Genomic DNA, 21,105 nt, shown 5'->3' with positions numbered 1-21,105 from the left:
CTGTTGGGGCGGGGTTATAGTGAGCGGTTGGGGGCGGGGTTATAGTGACCGGTTGGGGGCGGGGTTATAGTGGCCGGTTGGGGGCGGGGTTATAGTGGCCGGTTGGGGGCGGGGTTATAGTGGCCGGTTGGGGGCAGAGTTACAGTGAACGGTTGAGGGCGGAGTTGCAGTGAACGGTTGAGGGCGGAGTTATAGTCACCGGTTGGGGGCGGGGTTATAGTGGCCTGTTGGGGCGGGGTTATAGTGAACGGTTGGGGGCGGGGTTATAGTGGCCTGTTGGGGCGGGGTTATAGTGAGCGGTTGGGGCGGGGTTATAGTGAGCGGTTGGGGCGGGGTTATAGTGACCGGCTGGGGGCGGAGTTATCACCGTGTGCTGTGTGCAGTTTTACCTGCAGAGATTCACAGTTCGCAGTGCGCGTCTATTCCGGTGATTACGGCGCCGCTCCTCCAGGCTGTGTGGTGACGTCACTGGCTGCTGCCTCGTCAGGTGACTTGGAGCGGTTTCCTGATTGGGCGGGGCTTTCTAGTCGGGCCCTTTCGGCAGGCGAGTGACAGTGGTGTGACGTCACGGGTCAGGCCACTTGCGCTGTCAGGAGGGGGGCGTGCCTGCGGTGTCGGAATTTTCCATTCCGCTGTGTAGTCGCCGTGTGCTGCGCTGCTCGCCGAGTGTCGGGACTGGTCGCGGTGCTCGGGGACGCGGTGCTCGGGGACACGGGCGGGCTGTGCGGGACGTCGGGCCGGGCGCTGCTGTCTCTTCTCCGCGGCCGTGTCCGCTGCAGGCTCCCGCTGATGGCGAATTACATCCACGTTCCTCCAGGATCCCCGGAGGTGCCGCGCCTGGAGCTCACCGTGCTGGAGGCCGCGTACCGGGAGGGGGCGCTGCGGCTGCTGCGGGAGCTGAGGCCGCACTGGAGACCGGAGGAGGTGACCACACAGGTACTGAGGAGGCCGGGGAGGAGGAGAGGAGAGAGAGGGGCCCCGGGGAGAGAGAGGAACCGGGGAGGAGGAGAGAGAGGGGAACCGGGGAGGAGGAGAGAGAGGGGAACCGGGGAGGAGGATAGGAGAGGGGCCCCGAGGAGGAGAGAGAGGGGCCCCGGGGAGGAGGAGGAGAGGAGAGGGGCCCCGGGGAGGGGAACCGGGGAGGAGGAGAGGAGAGGGGCCCCGGGGAGGAGAGAGAGGGGAACCGGGGAGGAGGAGGAGAGGAGAACCGGGGAGGAGAGAGAGGGGAACCGGGGAGGAGGAGGAGGAGAGAGGGGAACCGGGGAGGAGGAGGAGGAGAGAGGGGAACCGGGGAGGAGGAGGAGAGAGGGGCCCCGGGGAGGAGGAGAGAGGGGAACCGGGGAGGAGGAGAGGAGAGGGGCCCCGGGGAGGAGGAGAGGAGAGGGGCCCCGGGGAGGAGGAGAGGAGAGGGGCCCCGGGGAGGAGGAGAGGGGCCCCGGGGAGGAGAGAGGGGCCCCGGGGAGGAGGAGGAGAGAGGGGACCCGGGGAGGAGGAGAGAGGAACCGGGGAGGAGGAGAGAGAGGGGCCCCGGGGAGGAGGAGAGGAGAACCGGGGAGGAGAGAGAGGGGAACCGGGGAGGAGGAGGAGAGAGGAGCCCCGGGGAGGAGGAGGAGAGAGGAGCCCCGGGGGGGGGAGGAGAGAGGAACCGGGGAGGAGGAGAGAGAGGGGCCCCGGGGAGGAGGAGGAGAGAGGGCAACCGGGGAGGAGGAGGAGAGAGGGCAACCGGGGAGGAGGAGGAGAGAGGGCAGCCGGGGAGGAGGAGGAGAGAGGGGAACCGGGGAGGAGGAGGAGAGAGGGGGAACCGGGGGGGGAGGAGAGAGGAGGAGATAGGTGATCACACAGGTACTGTAGAGGCCGGGGGAGGGGAGAGGGTCTGGGTGAGGGACAGTGTGCTCGTGTTGTCCGGTGCCCCCCGCTGTCCTGGCTGACATTACAGCCCCCTACCCTCATGTCCGGGGGTCCGGTGCAGTCACCAGATTCTTCTGACACAAGGGGAGTTTCCTCACTATAATGAATTGGAATCTGACAGCCCACCATGCGACATTCCCGAAATACCAAGGAATCCCTACTCCGAGCATCACACCCGCGGCTCAGCCTGCTCAATACAAGCTATTGTTCTCTGCTATCAGCCATTGCACGCTGCCTGTACTGCTCATCAATGTGGAAAAGAGACAGGAAGTGTAGAAACGTCCCCTCCCCATATGTGCAGTGCCGAGACCCCCTGATGTCAGCCCCTCTTACACCCAGTACAGGGTCGGTGTCTTGTCACTATGTGATTGGTTCTCATGTCACAGCTCTGCCACAACCTAAGAAATCTCCTTCCAAAACAATTTCCGGGAACATGGCTGCCAGGTGTCATCAGTCTGGGCGAAAAGTGCCGACTCTAAGCTGTAATCTGAGGGGGTTTCATCCTAATTGGGGGAGAGGTTCAGGAATCCCGGCTCTGTAATGTGGACAATTAGCTCAGAAGCTCTGTAATTAGCACAGGCTTTTCTCTCATTAATCACTCATCAATAAAGCAGGTAAGAGGTCTGGAGCTGATTCCTGGTGCGGGCATTTGCATTTGGAAGCTGTTGCTGTGAACCCACAACATGCGCATATAGCAGCCCTCAATGGAAGAGAAACCAACTATCATTGGGCTGAAAAGAAGAAGAAGTAATCTATCAGAGAGAGCAGAAATGTCAGGAGCGGCCTAATCAACAGTTTGATACAAGAAAAGAGCGCTCAGATGAGCTGTGAACTCCGAAAGGCCTGGACGTCCACGGAAGGCAACAGTGGTCGATGATTGCAGACTTCATCCCATGGTGAAGAAAATCCCTTTCACAACATCCCCCTTCAAAAGAAGACCACTCTACAGAAACTCGGTGAATCAGCATCTAAAGTCCACCATAAAGAGAAGACTTCATTAGAGCAAATACCGAGGGGTCTCCACAACCACTAATCGGACAAAAAATAGAGCAGTTTAGACTTTACCAAAAAACATCTAAAGAAGCCGCCCAGTTCTGGAAAAGCAAAACTAAGGTCAACCTGCACCAGAATGATGGGAAGAAGAAAGTCTGGAGAAGGCTCCTGATCCTCGGCACATCCTCTGTAACACATGGTGGAAGCGCTGTGATGGCCCATGGCCTCCAGAATTCAGGCCCCTAGTGTTACACAGCCTCACGCCAGAGGAGACCAGTGATGGTAACAGCTATGGCCTCCAGAATTCAGGCCCCTAGTGTTACACAGCCTCACGCCAGAGGAGACCAGTGATGGTAACAGCTATGGCCTCCAGAATTCAGGCCCCTAGTGTTACAAAGCCTCACACCAGAGGAGACCAGCGATGGTAACAGCTATGGCCTCCAGAATTCAGGCCCCTAGTGTTACAAAGCCTCACACCAGAGGAGACCAGCGATGGTAACAGCTATGGCCTCCAGAATTCAGGCCCCTAGTGTTACAAAGCCTCACGCCAGAGGAGACCAGTGATGGTAACAGCTATGGCCTCCAGAATTCAGGCCCCTAGTGTTACACAGCCTCACACCAGAGGAGACCAGCGATGGTAACAGCTATGGCCTCCAGAATTCAGGCCCCTAGTGTTACACAGCCTCACACCAGAGGAGACCAGCGATGGTAACAGCTATGGCCTCCAGAATTCAGGCCCCTAGTGTTACACAGCCTCACACCAGAGGAGACCAGCGATGGTAACAGCTATGGCCTCCAGAATTCAGGCCCCTAGTGTTACAAAGCCTCACGCCAGAGGAGACCAGCGATGGTAACAGCTATGGCCTCCAGAATTCAGGCCCCTAGTGTTACACAGCCTCACACCAGAGGAGACCAGCGATGGTGACGTCTGTGGCCTCCAGACTTCAAGCTCCTAGTGTTACAAAGCCTCACACCAGAGGAGACCAGCGATGGTGACGTCCGTGGCCTCCAGACTTCAAGCTCCTAGTGTTACAAAGCCTCACACCAGAGGAGACCAGCGATGGTGACGTCCATGGCCTCTAGACTTTAAGCTCCTAGTGTTAGGCTGGGGTCACACATGCGAGTTTTACGGACGTAAGAGCGCAGAAACTACGTCCGTAAAACTCGCATTACATACGGCACAATTATTCTCAATGGGGCTGCTCCTATCAGCCGTATATTACTGTTCAGTATTATACGGCTTTCTACGGCCGTACAAAATCGCAGCATGCCGCGTTTGTCACCGTATTGCGCAAATAATACGCCAATGAAAGTCTATGGGGGCGAGAAAAATACGGATTCCACACGGACCAGCAGTGTGACTTGCGAGAAATACGCAGCGGTGTTAGTGAAAAGTCGGTAATTCAATTGCCGGCTTTTCATTTCTCCTGCACAAACCCGACAGGATATGAGACATGATTACATACAGTAAACCATCTCATATCCCCATTTTTTTTGCATATTCCACACTACTAATGTTAGTAGTGTGTATGTGCAAAATTTCAGCGCTGTAGCTGCTAAAATAAAGGGTTAAATGGCGGAAAAAATTGGCGTGGGCTCCCGCGCAATTTTCTCCGCCAGAGCGGTAAAGCCAGTGACTGAGGGCAGATATTAATAGCCAGGAGAGGGTCCATGGTTATTGGCCCCCCCCTGGCTACAAACATCTGCCCCCAGCCACCCCAGAAAAGGCACATCTGGAAGATGCGCCTATTCTGGCACTTGGCCACTCTCTTCCCACTCCCTGTAGCGGTGGGATATGGGGTAATGAAGGGTTAATGCCACCTTGCTATTGTAAGGTGACATTAAGCCAGATTAATAATGGAGAGGCGTCAATTATGTCACCTATCCATTATTAATCCAATTGTATGAAAGGGTTAAAAAACACACACACACATGATTACAAAGTATTTTAATGAAATAAACACAGCGGTTGTTGTAATAATTTATTGTTCTCTCAATCCATCAGGAACACCCTCGCTTGGCAAAATAATAAACGCACAAGATACATACCTTCTGGTGAACCGTCACATCCCACGAGGTAATCCATGATCTGAAGGGGTTAATTATTTTACAGGCAGGAGCCCTGCAAATGCAGCTGTGCTCCGTGCCTGTAATCCCCGGCGAATGAATGAAATGTAGGTCATTGACCTACATTTCCTTCAGTCGCGGTGATGCGCCCCCTGGTGGATGTCCTCATATGACCTGGAGCGTGGGAAAAAGTTCCCAGGCTGCAGTTCATGAGAACATCCAGCAGGGGCGCATCACCGCGACTGAATGTAAGTACAGATCCAGCTTTCCTTTCAGCACCCGGGGATTACAGGCACGAGCGAGTGGTTTATCGCAGCTCTGCCTGTAATATTAGTTAACCCCTTCAGATGGATTACCTCGTGGGACGTGATCGGACATCAGAAGGTATGTATCTTGTGCGTTTATTATTTTGCCAAGCGAGGGTGTTGCTGATGGATTGAGAGAGCAATAAATTATTAAAACAACCGCTGTGTTTATTTCATTAAAATCCTTTTTAATCATGTGTGTGTGTGTTTTTTAACTATTTCATACAATTGGATTAATAATGGATAGGTGTCATAATTGACGCCTCTCCATTATTAATCTGCCTTAATGTCACCTTCCAATAGCAAGGTGGCATTAACCCTTCATTACCCCATATCCCACCGCTACAGGGAGTGGGAAGAGAGTGGCCAAGTGCCAGAATAGGCGCATCTTCCAGATGTGCCCTTTCTGGGGTGGCTGGGGGCAGATGTTTGTAGCCGGGGGGGCCAATAACCATGGACCCTCTCCTGGCTATTAATATCTGCCCTCAGTCACTGGCTTTACCACTCTGGCGGAGAAAATTGCGCGGGAGCCCACGCCAATTTTTTCCGCCATTTAACCCTTTATTTTAGCAGCTACAGCGCCCAAATTTTGCACATACACACTACTAACATTAGTAGTGTGGAATATGCAAAAAAAAGGGGGATATGAGATGGTTTACTGTATGTAATCATGTCTCATATCCTGTCGGGTTTGTGCAGGAGAAATGAGAAGCCGGCAATTGAATTACCGGCTTTTCACAGATCTCGCGCTGAATGAAATCTAAATACAGAATATATATATATGTGTGTCTCAATGATATATATATATATATATATATACTGTATATATGTTTTCCCTAACATTTGAGCACATAAATCCATTAGATGTCGGTTTTGCAAGCCTGCGCGAAAATCTCGCAGTACGGATGCCATACGGATTACATACGGAGGATGCCATGCGCAAAATACGCTGACACACCCTGCCTACGGATCAATATTTTGGGAACATTTCTCCGTATTACGGCCGTAGTACGGACGTATAATACGTGGCGTATTGTCTTACGCCAAGTGTGACCCCAGCCTTACAAAGCCTCACACCAGAGGAGACCAGCGATGGTGACGTCCATAGCCTCTAGACTTCAAGCTCCTAGTGTTACAAAGCCTCACACAAGACGAGACCAGTGATGGTGATGGCCATGGCCTCTAGACTTCAAGCTCCTAGTGTTACAAAGCCTCACACCAGAGGAGACCAGTGATGGTGATGGCCATGGTCTCTAGACTTCAAGCTCCTAGTGTTACAAAGCCTCACACAAGACGAGACCAGTGATGGCCATGGCCTCTAGACTTCAAGCTCCTAGTGTTACAAAGCCTCACACAAGACGAGACCAGTGATGGTGATGTCCGTGGCCTCCAGGCTTCAGGCCCCCATTGCTACAAAGCCTCACACAAGACGAGACCAGCGATGGTGACGTCTATGGCCTCCAGACTTCAGGCCGTCATTGCTTCAAGGATTCTCCACAAAGGGTTAAACATGGACATTTTATTTATGGGAAAGTGAATTTGTCCAATTACTTCTGAGCCCTGAATTGAGGAGACTTTGTAGGAAAATGGCTGAAATTCCTAAACGTTTCACAGGAGTTTTCTGTACAATCCCTTTAATTAACTGTAAGTCTCCACGTCAGTCACATCTCAGTTGTTTTATGTTACATCCAAAATAGTGTCCTGCAGAGCTGAAATCATGAGGATTCGTCACTGGCCAAAGATTTGTGGACCTGACTGTATATACAGGAACAAAGGTACACCACTGCTGGAGAAGCCATAAACCACCGGGTAGCATAACAACAAGATTTATTAGAACATATCAAAATATCACAGAACACGTGTATAAGGTCTTATAAAGACATGTAGAAAAGCCGTGGAGACACCATCACGTCTTTCTCAACGCAAGCAATGAATAGCCAGGTCTTTCACCGGGAAGGAACAACCACGGGAAGGGCAGCATCCAATATAGGAAAACCACCTATGCAAAAACATGGTATCCATCCACAGACAGCTGTTTCGGGGTATTTGCCCCTCATCAGTGTGGAGTAGGAAACTGGCTATTAGGAGCAGTGCCTAGTGAAAAGGCTATAAGACTAGGTCATTCATCCTTACTAGGGTTGAGCGACTTTTGCTTTTTTAGGATCGAGTTGGGTTTTGTGAAACCCGACCTTCTCGAAAGTCGGATCGCGTGAAATCGGCCGATTCTACTGTAAAGTCGGGTTCCGGACCGGAACACGAAACCCAATGCAAGTCAATGTGGATTATTTTTTACATTTTTATTCTCTCCCTCTCCCTCTCCCTCTCCCTCTCCATCCGTGCAAAGCATATGTTGTGTTTGACTGCGGAAATCACTGCAGCCCAAATGGTAATATGGCTCTATGACGCCGCAGAAACCAGGCCGGAACCTATGTCATCACGCTGCCCACACTCCTTAATTGGCTGAAAAAATGGCGGGGAAGACGTCATACAAAACGCGACTTTGGCGCCAAGATCGCCGACCACGTGGCCGATCCCACGCTGGAGTCGGGTCGGGTTTCACGAAACCCGACTTCGCCAAAAGTCGGCGACTTTTGAAAATGAACGATCCGTTTTGCTCAACCCTAATCCTTACGTTTATAGTCTTTTTACAAGGCACTGCTCCTAATAGCCAGTTTCCTCCTCCACACTGATGAGGGGCAAATACCCCGAAACAGCTGTCTGTGGATGGATACCATGTTTTGGCATAGGTGGTTTTCCTTTCTTGGATGCTGCCCTTCCCGTGGTTGTTCCTTCCCGGGGAAAGACCTGGCTATTCATTGCTTGCGTTGAGAAACATGTGATGGTGTCTCCGTGGCTTTTCTACATGCATTGGCATATTTCCCTTTAGGGATGGGGGCAGTGTTCTGGATCACTGCGTTGAGAAACACATGATGGTGTCTCCGTAGTGTTGGATGTTTTGATCTCCCCGAGGTCATTCATCCTTATGTTTAAGGTCTTATAAAGAACATGAAGGAGGGCTGACGTGAATAGGATCACCCACGAGAAAGATGGCCGTTCTGTACATTTCAGGAGGAGAACTATTAATCGGTACGGTATGCAGAGTATGAAAATAGTTCAGATTGTACACGTCCAATGCACCATCAAGAAGTAGTTGCTTACACATGGTGTCTGATAGACCCTCCACACTGCCCTGACGCGCGTTTCGCCTTATTGCTTTCTCAAGTGGAGGTGCTGCGTTGTATTGTCCTGCCATCCAGAAGTCAGTCCAAAATAGGTGTCAGCCGTAAACATGTTGAGAAAATGGGGTTACCCATGCGAAAGAAGGGACCACCCAGCAAAGTTCGAGCATGAGACCACGATCAGTCTGTACATATGCACTAAAAGCAAGACAAACATACAGAAAAACCTCAAACTGCAAGGAACTAATACAAAAAGAAGCCAAACATCGGAGAGACAATAAGTACCGAGAAGTCCATAATAAAAATGGACAAAGCTGCGTTTCTCATTCAGGACTATTGAAGACGACATGTTCAGTATCAAAATCATTTTCTTTTTCGCTGGGCAAAATACAAGAATACTGGTACCGCAATGGGCCTTATCTACGCCCCTTACTCTAAAGGTACCTTCACACGAAGCGACGCTGCAGCGATAGCGACAACGATGCCGATCGCTGCAGCGTCGCTGTTTGATCGCTGGAGAGCTGTCACACAGACCGCTCTCCAGTGACCAACGATGCCGAGGTCCCCGGGTAACCAGGGTAAACATCTGGTTGCTAAGCGCAGGGCCGCGCTTAGTAACCCGATGTTTACCCTGGTTACCAGCGTAAAAGTAAAAAAAACAAACAGCACATACTTACATGCGTCCCCCAGCGTTTTGCTTCCTGACACTGACTGAGCTCCGGCCCTAACAGCACAGCGGTGACGTCACCGCTGTGCTTTCACTTTCACTTTAGGTGCCGGCGCTCAGTAAGTGTCAGGAAGCAGACGCTGGGGGACGCATGTAAGTATGTGCTGTTTGTTTTTTTTACTTTTACGCTGGTAACCAGGGTAAACATCGGGTTACTAAGCGCGGCCCTGCGCTTGGTAACCCGATGTTTACCCTGGTTACCAGTGTAAAACATCGCTGGGTATCGTTGCTTTTGCTTTCAAACACAACGATACACAGCGATCGGACGACCAAATAAAGTTCTGGACTTTATTCAGCGACCAGCGACATCACAGCAGGATCCTGATCGCTGCTGCGTGTCAAACTAAACGATATCGCTAGCGAGGACGCTGCAACGTCACGGATCGCTAGCGATGTCGTTTCGTGTGAAGGTACCTTAAGATCTCGAGGATCACAGTCATGGTAGACCTGATGTTTTGGGAGTGTTATTACTATGGATAGGTCAGATATTTCTTTAGTCGCCATGATGTCCCTGACGTGCTTGCAAGTCCAAATTTTTAACTCTGGCAATATTAGTCCAATGTAGATTTTTGCGCATGGACAAGTGGTGTAATTCTCCACATTTGTAGCATTATTGATCTGATAGTTTGGATCCAGCAGATGATGAAAAAATGGATCTCAAGATGCACACAATTGCCACAAGGATAGCAGTCGTGTCTGTGGCCCGCAGTCATGAATGGTACACGCTGCATAATGGCTTCTTACCAAAAGATCTTTGAGATTCCTGCTTCTTCGTGGTGTTATTCTGGAGACCCTGGGCAGAGGGGCCACCGATACATCATCGGCTTGTAATACTGGCCAACCTGTCACCGTTATTTTACGTGTCCTGCTCCAGTGACAATTAGAAGTGGATATGAAGCCGGTCTCATGACCGATACATGTCGCCTTCTTGGAATGTATCAGGAGATCATCCCTTGTCATCTCCGGCAGCCATTTCTGATGCTCGTACTGCTGAATCTTCTTGCTTTGAATCTAGTAGGATATTGAATTGTTGTTCGAACCTTTCGTTAGTGGAGCAAATTTGTCTGGCTTTCTGGAACTCTCCAGTCGGGATGGCCTTGATGAGTGGATCTGTGTTCATACAAGGCGTGTAGCAGAGTTCACTGCTGTCACTTTTTACAATATAAATCAGTTTGCATCAATCAGTCATCCTCGACACACAGTTGTATATCCAAGATGTCCATTTTCGATTTATGCCACTTACAAGTGAGTTTAAGGTAGAAGGAATTGCAATTAAGGGCCTGCATGAATTGGAGTAACTCAATTTCAGTGCCCTGCCAGATTAATAAAACATTGTCAGTATAGCAATGCCAACATTGCACTAGGTCTGACACGTTCACACTGTCACCATGCAAAATCTCTCTCTCTCCCAGAAACAATTTGCATATGACAGCGCACACGCCGTGCCCATGGCGGTGCCTTGTTTCTGTACGTAGAATCTGTCCTTGAAAACAAGTTGTTTAATATAAATTCACACCAATGTCCATCCCATATGGTCACCTCCAAGAAGAATCAAACTACCCTGAAGCCCTGACTGTATATACGCTGTTACATGTGAGGTTTTTGCACTGATGTCTCTACGTTGTGCCGTCTGTTGTCGCCCCGGACTCCTGTGTTCTCCCCCCAGTATCAGTGACTTTACTGGTCGCCGCCTTCATCAGATCTGTCTGAGATGTGTCACATCGAGGCCGGATCCAGGAAGTTAATACTGCGGCTTTGGAGACGTCTCCCGGATGCTCGATAGGTAAAGAGACACAATGTATCCACCGCTCATACAGTCCCGCGCCTCATTCCTGATAATTGTATAATGTGGACGATGGGCCCAGCAACGCTTCGTCACTGTGTATGAAGTCATTTACAGGACAAAGAATTCTCGTGCGACTTTCTATAAATGCGCAGTGTGAGTGAGACTGATCTCTCGTTCCTCGACGAGACGGGAAGAAGAGCAGAAACTCCCGTCCTGTGTGGTCCGATCCCGTCCAGAGAAACAGAATCGCTCTGGAGCCGCCGGAGCATCGGAAGGAGCAGAGATTCCTATTATCCAGAACATTGTCACATTAATTCAGAGACGTTATCTCCATACGATCAGGAGTCCACGTGTCTGATAAACGGCGTCACCTGTGCGACCTGAGCGATGTCCGCACCTCAGATTGTGTGTGAATGGTGCACCTTGTGGCCATCGCTATTGGGGGTCTTGCGAGGGCCGGCATCGTTGCAATGTGCGAGAGCTGGCGTTGCTGCATTGTGCTCTGGGGGGGCTAGCAATGCTGTGGGGGTGCTGGCAATGCTGCCTTGTACTGTGGGGGGGGCTGGCAATGCTTTGCTGTGGGGGTGCTGGCAATGCTGCCTTGTACTGTGGGGGGGGCCTGGCAATGCTGCCTTGTACTGTGGGGGGGGGGGGTTGGGGGGCTGGCAATGCTGCCTTGTACTGTGGGGGGGCTGGCAATGCTGTGCTGTGGGGGGGCTGGCAATGCTGCCTTGTACTGTGGGGGGGGGGGGGGCTGGCAATGCTGCCTTGTACTGTGGGGGGGGGGGGTTGGGGGGCTGGCATTGCTGCCTTGTACTGTGCTGTGGGGGGGCTGGCAATGCTGCCTTGTACTGTGGGGGGGGGCTGGCATTGCTGCCTTGTACTGTAGGGGGGTGCTGGCATAGCTGCCATGCGCGGGGCCCGGGGTTTCTCCTCTGTGTGGAGACTGACATAGCTGCCATGCGTGGGGTTTTTCCTCTGTGTGGGGGCTGGGGTCGCTGCATGCGTGGGGCCGGGGTTTCTCCTCTGTGTGAGGGCCAGCATCGATGCAGTGTGCGAGAGCTGGCTTTGCTGCATTGTTCTCTGAAGGGGCTGGCAGTGCTGTGGGGGGGCTGGCAATGCTGCCTTGTACTGTGGGGGGGGGCTGGCAATGCTGCCTTGTACTGTGGGGGGGCTGGCAATGCTGCCTAGTACTGTGTGTGTGGGGGGGTTGGGGGGCTGGCATTGCTGCCTTGTACTGTGGGGGGGGGGCTGACATAGCTGCCATGCGCGGGGTTTCTCCTCTGTGTGGAGGCTGACATAGCTGCCATGCACGGGGTTTTTCCTCTGTGTGGGGGCTGGTGTCGCTGCATGCGTGGGGCCGGGGTTTCTCCTCTGTGTGGGGGCTGGCATCGTTGCCATGCGCGGGTGTCGGGGTCTCTGCGATGTTTGGGTCCTGCCCATTATATTACCCATGGTTCTGTCGTGCTGCCCTCTCCGGTGCGACTCTCATTTCTTCCTTTTGGACTGAATTTCTAGCACCTGCAGGACTCTGTCCCCGGTCGTCCATCACTCGGCAGCACTCGGCAGCACGCTGCGCCGCTCCTCACAAGACCATCCTCGATCCTCATTAGTTATGTGATATATTTCTTCTGTGATGAAGGGCGCGTTGGACGTGGGGAGCGTGTCATCGGTGTCTGTGCTCCTCGTCAAGAGGTTTTTAACTTTAAGTGCAGCCGACCGCTCTGTTTTATCGGGGTACCTGCCTCATACACTCTCCTTTATATTGGGGTACGCTCCTCATACCTTCTGTTTTGCTCTTTCAGGTCTTTACAGACGGGATTACCAATAAGCTGATTGGCTGCTATGTCGGAGACACTATGGAGGACGTGGTCCTGGTGCGAATCTACGGAAATAAGACCGAGCTGTTCGTGGACCGAGACGAGGAAGTGAAGAGTTTCCGGGTTCTGCAGGCGCACGGCTGCGCCCCCAAACTGTACTGCACCTTTAACAACGGCCTGTGCTACGAGTTCATGCAGGGAGCGGCTCTGGATCCGGAGCACGTCTGCAACCCAAAGATCTGCAGGTACAAGATCACAGCCGCGAACTGTATGAGCCGATGCTGCGGGGTCTGGTATACAGGACTGTATGAGCGGCTGCTGTGGGGTCTCTGGTATACAGGGCTGTATGAGCGGCTGCTGCGGGGTCTCTGGTATACAGGGCTGTATGAGCGGCTCCTGGGGGTCTCTGGTATACAGGACTGTATGAGCCGATGCTGCGGGGTCTCTGGTATACAGGGCTGTATGAGCGGCTCCTGGGGGTCTCTGGTATACAGGACTGTATGAGCCGATGCTGCGGGGTCTCTGGTATACAGGACTGTATGAGCCGATGCTGCGGGGTCTCTGGTATACAGGACTGTATGAGCGGCAGCGGGGTCTCTGGTATACAGGACTGTATGAGCAGCAGCGTGGTCTCTGGTATACATGACTGTATGAGCCGATGCTGCGGGGTCTCTGGTATACAGGACTGTATGAGCCGATGCTGCGGGGTCTCTGGTATACAGGACTGTATGAGCCGATGCTGCGGGGTCTCTGGTATACAGGACTGTATGAGCGGCAGCGGGGTCTCTGGTATACAGGACTGTATGAGCCGATGCTGCGGGGTCTCTGGTATACAGGACTGTATGAGCGGCAGCGGGGTCTCTGGTATACAGGACTGTATGAGCCGATGCTGCGGGAGCTCTGGTATACAGGACTGTATGAGCGGCAGCGGGGTCTCTGGTATACAGGACTGTATGAGCCGATGCTGCGGGGTCTCTGGTATACAGGACTGTATGAGCGGCTGCTGGGGGTCTCTGGTATACAGGACTGTATGAGCGGCTGCTGCGGGGTCTCTGGTATACAGGACTGTATGAGCGGCTGCTGCGGGGTCTCTGGTATACAGGACTGTATGAGCGGCTGCTGCGGGGTCTCTGGTATACAGGACTGTATAAGCCGATGCTGCGGGGTCTGGTATACAGGACTGTATGAGCGGCTGCTGCAGGGTCTCTGGTATACAGGACTGTATGAGCCGATGCTGCGGGGTCTCTGGTATACAGGACTGTATGAGCGGCTGCGGGGTCTCTGGTATACAGGACTGTATGAGCCGATGCTGCGGGGTCTCTGGTATACAGGGCTGTATGAGCCGATGCTGTGGGGTCTCTGGTATACAGGACAGTATGAGCCGATGCTGCGGGGTCTCTGGTATACAGGACTGTATGAGCCGATGCTGTGGGGTCTCTGGTATACAGGACAGTATGAGCCGATGCTGCGGGGTCTCTGGTATACAGTGCTGTATGAGCCGATGCTGCAGGGTCTCTGGTATACAGGGCTGTATGAGCCGATGCTGCGGGGTCTCTGGTATACAGTGCTGTATTATTATTATTATTATTATTATTATTATTATTTATTGTTATAGCGCCATTTATTCCATGGCGCTTTACAAGTGAGGAGGGGTATACATAATAAAAACAAGTACAATAGTCTTGAACAATACAAGTCATAACTGGTACAGGAGGAGTGAGGACCCTGCCCGCGAAGGCTCACAATCTACAAGGGATGGGTGAGAATACAGTAGGTGAGGATAGAGCTGATCGTGCAGCGGTTGGTTGATCGGTGGTTACTGCAGGTTGTAGGCTTGTCGGAAGAGGTGGGTCTTCAGATTCTTTTTGAAGGTTTCGATGGTGGGCGAGAGTCTGATGTGTTGTGGTAGAGGGTTCCAGAGTAGGGGTGATACGCGAGAGAAATCTTGTATACGATTGTGGGAAGAGGAGATAAGAGGGGAGTAGAGAAGGAGATCTTGTGAGGATCGGAGGTTGCGTGTAGGAAAGTACCGGGAGATGAGGTCACAGATGTAAGGAGGAGACAGGTTGTGGATGGCTTTGTACGTCATGGTTAGGGTTTTGTACTGGAGTCTCTGGGCAATGGGGAGCCAGTGAAGGGATTGACAGAGGGGAGAGGCCGGAGAATAGCGGGGGGACAGGTGGATTAGTCGGGCAGCAGAGTTTAGAATAGATTGGAGGGGTGCGAGAGTGTTTGAGGGCAGGCCACAGAGCAGGAGGTTGCAGTAGTCAAGACGAGAGATGATGAGGGCATGGACTAGGGTTTTTGCAGATTCTTGGTTGAGGAATGAACGGATTCGTGCAATATTTTTGAGTTGAAGTCGGCAGGAAGTGGAAAGGGCTTGGATATGTGGTTTGAAGGAGAGATCAGCGTCCAGGATAACCCCGAGGCAGCGAGCTTGTGGGACTGGGGAGAGTGGGCAGCCATTTACTGTAATGGATAGGTTCGTTGGGGGGGTCACGTGAGATGGGGGAAAGATGATGAATTCTGTTTTGTCCATGTTAAGTTTCAGAAATTTAGCGGAGAAGAAGGATGAAATAGTGGACAGACATTGAGGGATTCTGGTTAGTAGGGAGGTGATATCTGGTCCAGAGATGTAGATCTGTGTGTCATCAGCATAGAGGTGATACTGAAAGCCATGAGATTCTATGAGCTGTCCCAGGCCAAAGGTGTAAATGGAGAAGAGCAGGGGCCCAAGGACTGAACCTTGTGGGACTCCGACAGAGAGGGGGCGAGGTGAGGAGGTGGTGTGTGAGTGGGAGACGCTGAATGTCCGGTCTGTTAGGTATGATGAGATCCAGGATAGGGCCAAGTCTGTGATGCCAAGGGATGAGAGGGTCTGTAATAATAGGGAATGGTCCACTGTGTCAAAGGCAGCCGACAGGTCGAGGAGGAGGAGAACAGAGTAGTGTCGCTTGCTCTTGGCGGTTAAAAGGTCAGTGGTGACCTTAGTTAGGGCAGTTTCAGTGGAATGGTGTGGCCGGAAGCCAGATTGTAAGCGGTCAAAGAGGGAGCAAGAAGAGAGATGGGAGGACAGTTCAAGGTAGACGTGTTGTTCCAGTAGTTTTGAGGCATAGGGGAGAAGTGATATAGGGCGATAGCTAGATACAGAGGATGGGTCAAGAGAGGGCTTTTTGAGGATAGGTGTGATGGAGGCATGTTTAAAGCTTGAGGGGAAAACACCATTTGTTAGTGATAGGTTGAAGAGATGGGTTAGGGTTGGGATGAAGATTGTGGTGAGGTTTGGGATGAGGTGGGTTGGGAGCGGGTCAAGTGCACAGGTGGTGAGATGCGATCTTGAGAGTAGAGTGGCGAGTTGATCTTCTGTAATGGTGGAGTAGTTGGTTTTGGAGGTGGAGGGTAGGGAAGTTGGGAGGAAGGGCTCTGGGGCTTGTTGACCAAAACTGTCTCTGATGTTATCAATCTTCTGCTTGAAGAATGAGGCAAAGTCTTCAGCAGAGATAAGTGAGGAGGGAGGAGGTGCTGGGGGACGGAGGAGAGAATTGAAGGTGTTGAATAACTGTTTAGGATTGTGAGACAGGGAGGATATGAGAGATGAGAAGTAGGTTTGTTTAGCTGTGGCGAGTGCGGTCTTGAAAGTAGTGAGGGACTGTTTGAATGCGATTAAGTGGTCGTTGGAGTGGGATCTTTTCCATCTGCGCTCAGCAGCCCTGGAAGCTCGCCTCAGTTCTTTGGTCAGGCTGGTGTGCCAGGGCTGTCTGTTGATTTTGCGAGCTTTGGTATGTGTAAGTGGGGCAGCAGATTCCAAAGCTACAGCTATTGTGGTGTTATATAGAGCGGCAGCGTCATCCGCATTGTGTATGGAAATTATGTCTGTGAGAGGGAGGAGGGATTCAGAGAATGAATGTAGGTCAAGATGTTTAAGATTTCTGCGAGGGTGTGAAAGTTTGTGGGGTGGGGACTCTAGACATGGAGTGGAGAGAGATGAGAATGTGAGAAGGTTGTGGTCAGAGAGAGGAAGAGGCGAGTTAGAGAGGTTAGATAGGGAGCAGAGGCGGGTGAAGATGAGGTCCAGTGTGTGACCATCTTTGTGAGTGGCTGCAGAAGACCATTGAGTGAGGCCGAAGGAGGAAGAGAGAGATAGAAGTTTAGTGGCAGCTGAGAGGGAAGTGTCAATGGGTATGTTGAAATCGCCCATGATGATAGTGGGGATGTCCGCAGAAAGGAAATGAAGTAGCCAGGTGGTGAAGTGGTCAAAGAAGGTGGTGGCTGGCCCTGGGGGGCGGTAAATGACAGCAAGTTGGAGGTTGGAGGGGGAGTAGATGCGCACAGAGTGCACCTCAAAGGAAGGGAGGGTAACAGAGGGTGGCAGTGGGATTGGGGTGAAGGAGCAGTTATCTGACAGGAGAAAACCAACTCCTCCACCATGCTTGCTGCTGGGGCGGGGTGTGTGAGAAAGGTGGAAGCCACCGTAAGAGAGTGCAGCAGGGGAGGCCGTGTCAGAAGGGGTGAGCCAGGTTTCGGTGATGGCGAGGAAGGAAAGTTTGGTAGTAACAAAAAGATCATGGATGTAGGAAAGCTTGTTACAGACAGAGCGAGCGTTCCACAGAGCTCCTGTTAGTGGGACTGGGGAAGCGGGGGCTGGGCGAATGGGTATAAGGTTAGAGAGGTTACGGAAGTTTGTGATGGAGTGTGGATGGGAGGTAGAAATGACTGTGGGAATATGGTGAGGAGGACCAGGATTTGGAGAGATATCACCAGCAGTGAGAAGGAGCAGAGATAGTGTTAGCAGGTGGGAGCAGGAGAGAGCGTGAGGGGGCTGCCTGTGCTTTGAGACAGAGGATTGTATGTTAAGGAACAGTTCTGAGGAGGAGGTGAGATGGATGGGGAGGATTGAAGAGGAGATGAACAGTTCCTTACTTGGTGTGGGGATTGGGGGAGGTAGCAGAAAGTGAAGGATTATAGGGGTGAAAGTGAAAACAAACTGAAACATTGTTTACAGTGACAGGCCAGTTACCTTCAGTTCCCTTCAGGTTCAATTCAGGTTTTAATTCTAATGTAATCCACACTTTTAGAACACACTTCTAGAAATCACACTGCAGACTGAAGTCTAGCAGACTTGTGCTATACAATATATGGAAAACTAAGTGCGGTCAGGTGTGGAGCAGAGAGGAGTGGTCTCTGCTCATCTTGGTCAGAGAATTAAGGGTCGACCAGATGCATACAATCAAGACTAAGTAAACAAGGTCATAAATATCACACAGTAAGTTGGGGGTTAGCTGAAAGGCATACCATCACAATGCTAGGAGCAGGGGAAAGTCTATGCGCAAAGCTGGGTGATGTATTATGTGCGCTTCATGTAGGAGAGCTGGATGAACATACCATCACAATGCTAGGAGCAGGGGAAAGTCTATGCGCAAAGCTGGGTGATGTATTATGTGCGCTTCATGTAGGAGAGCTGGATGAACATACCATCACAATGCTAGGAGCAGGGGAAAGTCTATGCGCAAAGCTGGGTGATGTATTATGTGCGCTTCATGTAGGAGAGCTGGATGAACATACCATCACAATGCTAGGAGCAGGGGAAAGTCTATGCGCAAAGCTGGGTGATGTATTATGTGCGCTTCATGTAGGAGAGCTGGATGAACATACCATCACAATGCTAGGAGCAGGGGAAAGTCTATGCGCAAAGCTGGGTGATGTATTATGTGCGCTTCATGTAGGAGAGCTGGATGAACATACCATCACAATGCTAGGAGCAGGGGAAAGTCTATGCGCAAAGCTGGGTGATGTATTATGTGCGCTTCATGTAGGAGAGCTGGATGAACATACCTGTTGGAAGAATAGAGATGCTTGTTAGAGTGCGATGGTGGCAGGTAGCAGGGCACAGTCTGTATACATCTTTCAGGTTTTAATTCTAATGTATGAGCCGATGCTGCAGGATCTCTGGTATACAGGGCTGTATGAGCCGATGCTGCGGGGTCTCTGGTATACAGGGCTGTATGAGCCGATGCTGCGGGGTCTCTGGTATACAGGACTGTATGAGCCGATGCTGCGGGGTCTCTGGTATACAGGACTGTATGAGCCGATGCTGCGGGGTCTCTGGTATACAGGACTGTATCAGCAGCTGCTGTGGGGTCTCTGGTATACAGGACTGTATGAGCCGATGCTGCGGGGTCTCTGGTATACAGGACTGTATGAGTCAATGCTGCGGGGTCTCTGGTATACAGGACTGTATGAGCGGCTGCGGGGTCTCTGGTATACAGGACTGTATGAGCGGCTGCGGGGTCTCTGGTATACAGGACTGTATGAGCGGCTGCTGGGGGTCTCTGGTATACAGGACTGTATGAGCGGCTGCTGGGGGTCTCTGGTATACAGGGCTGTATGAGCGGCTGCGGGGTCTCTGGTATACAGGACTGTATGAGCCGATTCTGCGGGGTCTCTGGAATACAGGGCTGTATGAGCCGATGCTGCGGGGTCTCTGGTATACAGGGCTGTATGAGCCGATGCTGCGGGGTCTCTGGTATACAGGACTGTATGAGCGGCTGCGGGGTCTCTGGTATACAGGACTGTATGAGCGGCTGCGGGGTCTCTGGTATACAGGACTGTATGAGCGGATGCTGCGGGGTCTCTGGTATACAGGACTGTATGAGCGGCTGCGGGGTCTCTGGTATACAGGACTGTATGAGCGGCTGCGGGGTCTCTGGTATACAGGACTGTATGAGCCGATGCTGCGGGGTCTCTGGTATACAGGGCTGTATGAGCGGCTGCGGGGTCTCTGGTATACAGGACTGTATGAGCCGATGCTGCGGGGTCTCTGGTATACAGGACTGTATGAGCGGCTGCGGGGTCTCTGGTATACAGGACTGTATGAGCGGCTGCTGCGGGGTCTCTGGTATACAGGACTGTATGAGCCGATTCTGCGGGGTCTCTGGTATACAGGACTGTATGAGCCTATGCTGCGGGGTCTCTGGTATACAGGGCTGTATGAGCCTATGCTGCGGGGTCTCTGTATGAGCGGCTGCTGCGGGGTCTCTGGTATACAGGACTGTATGAGCGGCTGCTGGGGGTCTCTGGTATACAGGACTGTATGAGCGGCTACTGCGGGGTCTCGTATACAGGACTGTATGAGCGGCTGCGAGGTCTGGTATACAGGACTGTATGAGCGGCTGCTGTGGGGTCTCTGGTATACAGGACTGTATGAGCGGCTGCTGGGGGTCTCTGGTATACAGGGCTGTATGAGCGGCTACTGCGGGGTCTCGTATACAGGACTGTATGAGCGGCTGCGGGGTCTCTGGTATACAGGACTGTATGAGCGGCTGCTGGGGGTCTCTGGTATACAGGACTGTATGAGCGGCTGCTGGGGGTCTCTGGTATACAGGGCTGTATGAGCGGCTGCGGGGTCTCTGGTATACAGGACTGTATGAGCCGATGCTGCGGGGTCTCTGGTATACAGGACTGTATGAGCGGCTGCGGGGTCTCTGGAATACAGGGCTGTATGAGCGGCTGCTGGGGGTCTTTGGAATACAGGACTGTATGAGCGGCAGCGGGGTCTCTGGTATACAGGACTGTATGAGCGGATGCTGCGGGGTCTCTGGTATACAGGACTGTATGAGCGGCTGCGGGGTCTCTGGTATACAGGGCTGTATGAGCGGCTGCTGCGGGGTCTCTGGTATACAGGGCTGTATGAGCGGCTGCGGGGTCTCTGGTATACAGGACTATGAGCCGATGCTGCGGGGTCTCTGGTATACAGGACTGTATGAGCGGCTGCGGGGTCTCTGGTATACAGGACTGTATGAGCGGCTGCTGCGGGGTCTCTGGTATACAGGACTGTATGAGCCGATTCTGCGGGGTCTCTGGTATACAGGACTGTATGAGCCTATGCTGCGGGGTCTCTGGTATACAGGGCTGTATGAGCCTATGCTGCGGAGTCTCTGTATGAGCGGCTGCTGCGGGGTCTCTGGTATACAGGACTGTATGAGCGGCTGCTGGGGGTCTCTGGTATACAGGACTGTATGAGCGGCTACTGCGGGGTCTCGTATACAGGACTGTATGAGCGGCTGCGAGGTCTGGTATACAGGACTGTATGAGCGGCTGCTGGGGGTCTCTGGTATACAGGGCTGTATGAGCGGCTGCTGGGGGTCTCTGGTATACAGGGCTGTATGAGTGGCTGCGGGGTCTCTGGTATACAGGACTGTATGAGCCGATGCTGCGGGGTCTCTGGTATACAGGACTGTATGAGCGGCTGCTGGGGGTCTCTGGAATACAGGACTGTATGAGCGGCTGCGGGGTCTCTGGAATACAGGACTGTATGAGCGGC

The 21,105-nt window shown here is 52.4% G+C and overlaps 1 protein-coding gene across 1 annotated transcript in view; it reads left to right on the top strand.

Moving 5' to 3' along the window:
* The first annotated feature begins 527 nt into the window (after nt 1-527).
* Nucleotides 528-21,105, top strand: part of ETNK1 (ethanolamine kinase 1) — a 36,485-nt gene continuing 15,907 nt past the window's right edge. The window contains exons 1-2 of the mRNA XM_077267217.1: nt 528-936; nt 12,771-13,030. Coding sequence (XP_077123332.1) covers nt 790-936; nt 12,771-13,030 — 407 coding nt within the window. The 5' untranslated portion in view covers nt 528-789. The remainder of the gene's footprint in view (nt 937-12,770; nt 13,031-21,105) is intronic.

This window comes from Ranitomeya variabilis, chromosome 5 (assembly GCF_051348905.1).
Source record: "Ranitomeya variabilis isolate aRanVar5 chromosome 5, aRanVar5.hap1, whole genome shotgun sequence".
Lineage (NCBI taxonomy): Eukaryota > Metazoa > Chordata > Amphibia > Anura > Dendrobatidae > Ranitomeya > Ranitomeya variabilis.
This window is presented reverse-complemented; position numbering and strand designations above follow the sequence as displayed.